Consider the following 10074-nt stretch of genomic DNA (forward strand, 5'->3'; position numbering starts at 1 on the left):
TAAGTCATTATAAAGAAACTACTAAAATATGTTTAGAACTACATCTATGAAAGTTGGTTTCTGACTTCTCGGTTACAAATAATAAACGTAAGTATTTCAGTGTTTTTCGAAAGTCAACCTCTAAGGGGGTGAATTATAGGATTAAATGTTTTATGAAAATATTCCACTGTGAAAGCATTTTTAACGCCAAACCTTTGAAAATTGGTATCTGCCTTCTCGGTCAGAAATAAAAATAATATTCGTTTCACTTTTTGTGGAAATTGAACCTCTAAGGGGATGACATAGGAAGTGAAAAATTTCGTGAAGATATTTCATTATGAAATCATTTTTAAAGCTAAGTCCTCGAAAATTAGTATTTCACTTCTCGGTTAGATACAAACAAGCATGTGTTAGCAGCTTACAGTTTCTATGGAAGTAACAAGAACGCAAATGGCATGATTAACAAATACCTTGAAGACCAGATACCAGTATTGTTTTTTAGACGAAAGTACATACGGAAAAGACCATGCTTCTACGGTCTTAATTAGTGTGGAAAGCTCCTATCGTGTTGCAATTTGTGAACAACACAAAAATTCGATCAAAACAAAAAAAAAAAAAAACAACGATAAATCTGTGGAGGATATACAGTCTACGCAAGTGAAGCAGCGCGTGCTAAGCTAATCAGGCAAAAATGGCAACCCAAATACTTTTACCATAAACATACATATACATCCACATCTGCATCTGTCCTCGGCAAATCTCTGAACAGGCAGAGGGCACACACTTCTGCGCCCGTTATCAGGGCTTTTTCCCGTTCCATTCACGTATACAATACGGGAAGAATCATTGTTTGAATGCCTTTGTGTGCTGCAATTAATCTAACCTTGTCCTCAAGATCCCTATGTGAGCGATACGTAGGGAGTTGTGGTATATTCCTGGAGTCATCATTTAAAGCCAGTCCTTCAAACTTTCTTAACGGACTTTCACTGGGTAGCTTACTTTTACCTTCAAGAGTCTGTCAGTTCAGTTCCTTCAGTATCTCTGTGACACTCTCCCACGGATGAAACAGACCTGTGATCATATGTGCTGCCCTTCTCTGTATAAGTTCAACATCTGCTGTTAGTCCTATCTGGTATGGGTCCCACACACTTGAGCAGTATTCTAGAACCGCTCGCACGAGTGATTTGTGACCATTGACCATTTCATATCCCTACAAATTTTCATACCCAAGTATTTGTAGGACTTGGCCAGTTTCCTCTGTGACGCACTTATGTTGTACTCCTAGCATATTATATTTTTCAGTTCAGCGAAGTTCAAAGTCTTACATTTTTGGACATTTAAAGCAATTTCCTATGTTTGCATCACTTTGAAATCTTACGAAGACCACATTGTATTTTTTGTAACTTTCTGCAGAAAGTAGTTCATTACAGATAACAGCAGCTTGCGTGAAACGTCTGACGTTAGTACTAATATTTTCTGTAAGATCATTAACATGCAACATGAAGAGCAAGGGCCCCAAGACGCTTTACGCTTACCAGTTTTCCATCTTGGTATATCATATGAGCTGCCTGCTGATAAAAAGAAGTATAACCCCTTTCAGAGGACGATGACTTCTTTTGCTGGTCTGTTACTAATACAAAAAAAGTAAATAACCCTAAGGCAGCCATTCCCTAATTGCAGAGAGGCTGATTATTTACGTTTGTTACTGTCAGAAACGGACTATTAAATGAAGCAAACGACCTCTCGTATGGGCTACACTTCCCTTTACCCACAGGTACATTTTACACATACCAAGAAAAGAAATCACTATATTAAGATGTAAATATATTCATTTTGAATGTTTTAGTATTGACTCTCAGCCTAATAATGATGACATTTTCCGAAACATGTTACAATTTTAAAAATTAAGCACGTTAACAAAGAATTATGTCATAGCAGACTATGAAAAACACTTTTACAAATATATTCATTTTGTTACGAGTAAGGAATACAGAAAGAAAAGGTGTCGTATTGATCTTTAGCATGAAGGGTATAAAAATTTACATCTCATGGATTTCCGAATAATTGAAAATGGAAATGAAGTCCCATGCATCTTTACAGAGCGTAGGGGAACGATGCGGGAGACCCGCACCGCTTTACTAGGCAAGGTCCTAGTGGAGGTGGTTTCACATTGCCTTCCTCTGACCGTAATGGGGATGAATGATGATGATGATGAAGAAGAAGACACAACAACACCCAGTCATCTCGAGGCAGGAAAAATCCCTGACCCCGCCGGGAATCGAACCCGGGACCCGTGCTTTTTTTTTTAATCTCATTTTGTTTGTTTTCGTTCGTTGTATCTGCTCGGGGCGGACGTCGAAAGACACCCGTTTCAGTTCGTTGTTGATGCATTAACTTAGTTTTTTTTATTACAGAGGGCAGCTAACCCTCTGACCGAACACGCTGAGCTACCGTGCCGGCTATCGTGCTCGGGAAGCGAGAACGCTACCGCGAGACCACGAGCAGCGGACTTCCGAATAAATAGAGAAACGTATTAACCAGTTGCGAATAAGATTCATGGATTGTGGGTTATATACAAACTTAATTATAAATAACAGACAGTTCATGTATTCCGGGAATCGAGTATATCGATGATTTTACCTGTATCGACATTGACAGTGACAAGATATTGGTCACATGGATTACAAGACTACCGAGAATGTTTTAATTTCAAGTTTGAAGTTCGATAAGAAATAACAGAAATATTTTTTCCTATGATACAGTTACAAATTAACAATTTCGAATTCTTTGGCTTCAGCTGTACTGTGAAACTCGCCTGTTCCCATATTTCATCATACTAGGACAACGGGAAGTACGCCATAGGTTCCGATGAGTGGATTTTCGAGTGTCAAAATATGACAAAAATGGCTATATATCTTGATTGAATTGCTTAGAAGCTCAAAATTTTTACACTGCCAAACGACCCTTGATCGTAGTAAGTGACATACATTTGAACTTGCCATTGCAAGGATAATGGGTCGAATATACGGCCAGACAAAGACAGACATAGAAACCAACAAAAAATATTTTTTCTTGTTTTATATAATAAGAAATTAAGAATTTTTAGATTTTTTCCCTTTACTTGTATTGTGAAACCTTGTAACTTGCCCAGTTTCATGATTCTACATCAACGGGAAATAGCGTACGGTTTTCGATGAGTGAGTTTTCGAGTATCAAAATATGACGTCAGTGGCCGTATATCTAGACTGAACTGCTTAGAAAGCCAAAATTTTTAGACCGCCAAAGTACCATCGACTTTAATAACGGACATAAATTTGAACTTGATATGCCAAGCCATTCCAGATGTAAAGAGTGGAACAGAAGGCCAGACAAAGACGCAGACTGACAAAAAATAACAAAAAATATATTTTCGTGTTATATAATTACAAATTAAGAATTTTCGGATTTTTCCTTTGTTTGTACTGCGAAACTTTACAACTTGCCCCATTTCGTGAATCTACATCAGCGGGACGTACCATACAATTTTTGATGAGTTTTCGAGTATTAAAGTACGTGTCATAAATGGCCGTATCAAAAATGGTTCAAATGGCTCTGAGCACTATGGGACTCAACTGCTGTGGTTATCAGTCCCCTAGAACTTAGAACTACTTAAACCTAACTAACCTAAGGACATCACACACATCCATGCCCGAGGCAGGATTCGAACCTGCGACCGTAGCAGTCCCACGGTTCCGGACTGCGCGCCTAGAACTGCGAGACCACCGCGGCCGGCGTGGCCGTATCTTTTAACGGAATTTACTTAGAAGCTTAAAATTTTTACACTGCCAGAAGACTATAGACCTTGATGTGTAACGTAAATTTCAACTCGATACGTCTACCATTTTCTGACACAAATGATCGACGCACACACAAATATAGACTTCGATCAGAAATCGGTAGCTGAGGTAGAATATTCAAAATTTCTAGGTGTTGATGAGGGGTTGAACTGGAAAAAAACACACTGAAGATCTGTTGAAACGTTTGAGTTTAGCTACCTATGCTATTAGGGTCATTGCAAATTTTGGCTTACCACGCGTATTTTCATTCTCTGGTTCTTATGGCATCATATTCTGGCGTAACTCATCATTGAGTAAAAGAGTGTTCATTGCACAAAAGCGTGTAATCAGAATAATTGCTGGAGCTCATCCAAGATCATCCTGCAGACACTTATTTAAAGAGCTAGGGATCTTCACTGTAGCCTCACTATATATATATATATATATATATATATATATATATATATATATATATATATATATTCAAAAGTAATAGCAGTGTACAAGGCTACAACACTAGGAGAAAGGATGATCTTCACTACTCAAGGTTAAATCTAACTTTGGCTCAGAAGGGGGTAAATTATGCTGCCACAAAAGTCTTTAGTCACTTACCTAATAGCATCAAAAGTCTGACAGATAGTCATATAGCATTTAAAAGGAAATTAAAAGAATTTGTTAATGGCAACTCCTTCTACTCATTAGATGAATTTTTGGATATAGTAAGTGGGTAATTTCCCCACCCCCACAAAAAAATATTAAAAATATTAAGTGTCATGTAATATTTTGTGTAATGTAATATCTTGCATAGACACCTTTTATTAACCTGACACGTTCCACGTCATTACGAAGTGTCCTATTCATGATCTATGGAACAAGTACTAATCTAATGTAACCTAATCTAATCTAAACAAACAACAAAGCGATCTTATAAGGGTTTTGTTTTTACAGATCGAGACATGGAACCCCAACAAACACATGACGGTGGCGTAATGTCATCGAAACGAGTTACGAGGGAAAAAAGACTGTTTGCTTCCAATTGAACCAAAAACTTGTGTACAGAAAGCGGTATTATCTATTCACTGACCTTGAACTTGTCTTCCTCTACTTCGTTGTGGAGCGTGTCCGCGGTTCCCTGTTCGAGGCCACTCGACTCCTCCCCTCGCCCCGCCGCTTCGTCATTTCTACGAATGCCAGCCTTTTGTGAAGACCTCAGCGACGGCGCCCAAATTCGTCTTGCTACTCTCCTGGATGGTAGATCCTCAGTTTTTACTGGAAGGCTACTACTCTTCCTATCACCATTCTCAGGGTCATCATCATCGTACATTGACACAAACTGTCGACTTGCCCAGTGAAATCTGGTCGTGTTACCGATGTCCTCATTACTAGGAGCACCGTTCAACACCTCCAGAGTTACTGGTCCTCCACTTCGGTCTTCATGGTAATGGAGGTGTTCTTTGTTGGTATTTGGAATCTGAAGAACGAATCGGCTCGAAGCAGCTCCTTCGGTGCCTCTAAGAGGATGGTCCTGGTCTTCCAGAGTGTGTTTTCCATCCTTGACTTCTTCAGCTGGAATCTTATGCTCTGCAGGCAAATGCTCCTCCAAGTATGTCTGGTCTCCACGAGAGCTGTCCATTGAATCATGCTGGTAGTGGTGATCTTGTCCAGGAGGCGTTTGGTTAGCTTCTTGTTCTGGATTGGCCATACCTCCGACTCCTTTCGTCATTGTTGTGTAATGGATCGCATTATCTGCTCCTTGAGGTCCCAATCTGTGAACCAGAGAATTTGGAACCCTTCTATAATTTGATGATGCAGCTCCATTATCCTCTTCATCTACTGACGGCCTTTGCCCTTCTGAAATTGGAAAAAGAGTGTTCCTGAAATCACTGTTCACATATCTGGCTTGATACTCTTCTGACGGTTTATGTACAGCACGCCACACGTCCGGAGACACATCTTGAACGACGGCATTTCTCTTCACTCGATCGACGCGGTTGCTTCGTTTCAGTGTCAACTGATTGTCCTCCATTGCTGGGATCACAACCCCATTTGGATTGTGGTACATCAGTCGAATGAATTTTTCAGCAAATTTGGGAGTTGGTGAGGTGACCTTCTCAGGCATTTTGCCAGTGAGAGTTGTGGCTGTTTCATCTGTAGACGGTTCACCACCATCAGCAGCTGGTTGCAATTGGGTACTAGAGCTGGTCGTTGCTTGCGCTGCACTGCTGAGTATAGGATCAGCGAACTGAGCCGTTTCTGGGTCTATCCTTTGGTTCATGTCACCAGTAAACATGTCGGTATCATCTGTTATTTGACTCCCTTCTTCTTTCACCAAGAGCAAGAGACCAGTTTCGTTACCATCGATAGCAATAAGTGGTTCCAGAACAATACTGTTGGACAATGTTGCATTACCCTCATCCAAATAGAGAGGCATCCCAATTCTTTCCAGGTTCTTTGATGCCATGTCTGCATCACCCTCATCCCCAGTCAGTTTCATGGTGTTCAATAAATCCAACCCAACCTGCCCATTGGCCATCGAATTTTTTCTTCCCGTGACGTTATCTGCGGAAGGAACTGACTCTGGGGAATCTTCAGGGAATCCTGAGGCGCTCACAGATCTCGCCAGGACATAGCCTTTCACCTCGCGGTTCGTATGTTCAAGAAAAAATGGAGGATCCACACGCCTAACACAATCGCCTTGTGATAGAATAGCATACGCTACTAGTACCAGAACCGTTACATGAACACCACATCGCCACTCCATTTCCGTTCACTGTTGTTTCAAGCCTTTTCTTCCTGTTACAAAATTTTCCTCTGCTACCGCTGTAGACACCAGCGTGACAGTTCAAAGTGTTTCGTTATAGCGCAGTTCTCAAAAAGGGGTGATAGCTTGATACTAACACAGATGTCGCTTACGCACTTTACACAGTCTGCGTGTAACGTTACCCGCTTGTCTGGGACACACACGCACGTTTCGAGGTTCGAACTCCTTTCCCTGGCGAAGAGTTCCACTTTCAAGGCTTTTCTCACTGTCACGGACGGCGATCACACACACAAAAGTAACACGATTCCGCTGACTTGCTGATGACAGATGATCGACCGCGACGCCTCCAACGCTGACAGAACCGCGCTGGGCGACTTCCGAAGACTCTGTGGGCGCACAGAGCAAGGTCGGCCGCTGTTATAGGTGGCAGCGGCCAAGGGCGGTGTGTAATCTACTGGAGACGCAGACTGTGGCGAGTGGTCGTGGTCGAGAAATCGTGACTAATGCCAGGGCGAGCCCTCGCACGACCAGCGGAGCGAGTCAGAACGACTCCCTGCTGGCCAGTAATTCTTTCTGGTGTCGCTTTCTAAGGCCCACTTCGCATCTCTGGCAGTATTTTCTGTCCGGGCCGGTTTCACCTGAAAAAAAAACTGACCACGTGCGCGTAGCAGTCGCACTCCGAGGATTCCGTACAGACTTAATAATTTATACAGACAGCTCATCCATGTCTCTTGTTCCATTACAAAACAAATATTTCTGTACTTGCTGCGGAGGATGGCCACGCAAACAAACTTGTTACTTTAGAGAACGTTTTAATTTTAAGTCTGAGATCCCATAACAAAGGTCGAAAGAAATATTTTCTTGTGTCACAAGTTTACAATTTTCCTACTTTTTTCTCCTACATGTACTGTGAAACATTGCTTTTAGTCATATTTCATGATTCTAAGTCAACGACAAGTACCCCATAGGTTTCAGACAGTCAGTCTGCAAGTATCACGTGAAATGAATGAGAGAGATTTTGTATTGTACCGACTTAGATGTTTAACTTTATTACACCGCCAAGCGACCGTAGATCTTAGAATCTGACATAAATTTGAACTTGATATATCTATCCCTTCCGGAGGAAAAGGGGATCTTACCAGACGGACAGAAAATCGGATGTTGTTGTTGTTGTGGTCTTCAGTCCAGAAACTGGTTTGATGCAGCTAACCATGATACTCAATCCTGTGCAAGCTTCTTCATCTCCCAATACTTGCTGCAACCTACATCCTTCTGTATCTGTTTAGTGTATTCATCTCTTGGTCTCCTACGATTTTTATCCTCCACGCTGCCCTCCAATACCAAATTAGTGATCCCTTGATGCCTCACAATATGCTCTACCAACCGATCCCTTCTCCTAGTCAAGTTGTGCCACAAATTTCTCTTCTCTCCAATTCTGTTCAATACCTCCTCATTAGTTATGTGATCTACCCATCTAATCTTCAGCATTCTTCTGTAGCACCACATTTCGAAAGCTGCTATTCTCTTCTTGTCTGAACTATTTATCGTCCACGTTTCACTTCCATACCTGGCTACACTCCATACAAACACTTTCAGAAACTGCTTCCTGACAAATCTATACTCGACGTTAACAAATTTCTTTTCTTCAGAAACCCTTTCCTTGCCATTGCCAGTCTACATTTTATATCCTCTCTACTTCGACCATCATCAGTTATTTTTCTCCCCAAATAGCTAAACTCCTTTACTATTTTAAGTGTCTCGTTTCCTAATCTAATTCCCTTAGCATCACCCGACTTAATTCGACTACATTCCATTATCCTCGTTTTGCTTTTGTTGATGTTCATCTTATATCCTCCTTTCAAGACACTGTCTATTCCGTTCAGCTGCTCTTCCAGGTCCTTTGTTGTCTGTGACAGAAATACAATGTCATAGACAAACCTCAAAGTTTTCATTTCTTCTCCATGGATTTTAATTCCTACTCCGAATTTTTCTTTTGCTTCCTTCACTGCTTGCTCAATATACAGATTGAATAACATCAGGGATAGGCTACAACCCTGTCTCACTCCCTTCCCAACCACTGCTTCTTTTCATGCCCCTAGACTCTTGTAACTGCCATCTGGTTTCTGTACAAATTGTAAATAGTCCTTCGCTCCCTGTATTTTACCCCTGCCACCTTCAGAATTTGAAAGAGTATTCCAGTCAACATTGTCAAAAGCTTTCTCTAAGTCTACAAATGCTAGAAATGTAGGTGTGCCTTTCCTTAATCTATTTTCTAAGATAAGTCGTGGGGTCAGTATTCCCTCACGTGTTCCAACCTTTCTACGGAACCCAAACTAATCTTCCCCGAGCTCGGCTTCTACCAGTTTTTCCATTCGTCTGTAAAGAATACGTGTTAGTATTTTGCAACCATGGCTTATTAAACTGATAGTTCGGTAATTTTCACATCTGTCAACACCTGCTTTCTTTGGGATTGGAATTATTATATTCTTCTTGAAGTCTGAGGGTATTTCGCCTGTCTCATACATTTTGCTCACCAGATGGTAGAGTTTTCTCAGGACTGGCTCTCCCAAGGCTGTCAGTAGTTCTAATGGAATGTTGTCTAGTACCGGGGCTTTGTTTCGATTTACGGTTCAGTGCTGTGACAAACTCTTCGCCCGCTGGGGTGGGAGAGTGGTTCTAGGCGCTACAGTCTGGAACCGCGTGAGCGCTACGGTCGCAGGTTCGAATCCTGACTCGGGCATGTATGTGTGTGATGTTAGTTAGGTTTACGTAGTTGTAAGTCTAGGGGACTGATGAGCTCAGATGTTAAGTCCCATAGTCCTCAGAGCCTTTTGAACCATTTGTGAATACGCATGCTATACGAGATTCTTTGGCGCTTCAGTGAATATCGACGCATGAGAAGCAGTGTGCTGTAATAGTGTCTCGAATTCGAATAGTTCGTCCACACATTGGGTATTCCCTACTTCAGCATGACAATGCCTGACCACAGACGCGCGCTGTGACAAGTGCAACAATTCGACGTCTTGGGTTCACTGTCATTAGTCATCCTCCATACAGTCCCGATATGGCCCCACACCATTGTCATCTCTTTCCAGGACTTAAAGAATCCCTTCGAGGGCCCCACTTTGATAGTGGTGAAGCAGAGGTTAGGTTATGGCTCCGTCAACAAAATCAAACATTCTGTGTGACGGTATCAACCAACTTGTTCCTCGTTGGGGGAAATGTATACGTCGCCAGGGTAACTATGTTCAAAAATAAATATGTAGACACGAAAAATAAATACGCAGAATGATGATAACGATTGTTTCATTTAAAAAGCTTTAAGAGTTTTCACATAAGAAAAGTTTTCAACACGCCCTCGTAATAGTCCGGTATGGATTACTGTCTCCCGGCATTCGTTCTATGTAGTTCTGAACTGGCTTGTTGAGCATATTCTCCATTCCGACCCGCGTGTCACAAAACATTGGAGTAATTTTCAACTGCGTGACCATTTGAAAACGGAGCGGGCGAGTGGAACAC

The 10074-nt window shown here is 41.6% G+C and overlaps 1 protein-coding gene across 1 annotated transcript in view; it reads right to left on the reverse strand.

Moving 5' to 3' along the window:
• The window catches only part of LOC126214880 (uncharacterized), a 127782-nt gene extending 121557 nt beyond the window's left edge, over positions 1-6225 (reverse strand). The window contains exon 1 of the mRNA XM_049941526.1: positions 4879-6225. Coding sequence (XP_049797483.1) covers positions 4879-6225 — 1347 coding nt within the window. The remainder of the gene's footprint in view (positions 1-4878) is intronic.
• Between the last annotated feature and the right edge of the window lie 3849 nt (positions 6226-10074).

Source organism: Schistocerca nitens, chromosome 12 (genome assembly GCF_023898315.1).
Source record: "Schistocerca nitens isolate TAMUIC-IGC-003100 chromosome 12, iqSchNite1.1, whole genome shotgun sequence".
Taxonomy (NCBI): domain Eukaryota; kingdom Metazoa; phylum Arthropoda; class Insecta; order Orthoptera; family Acrididae; genus Schistocerca; species Schistocerca nitens.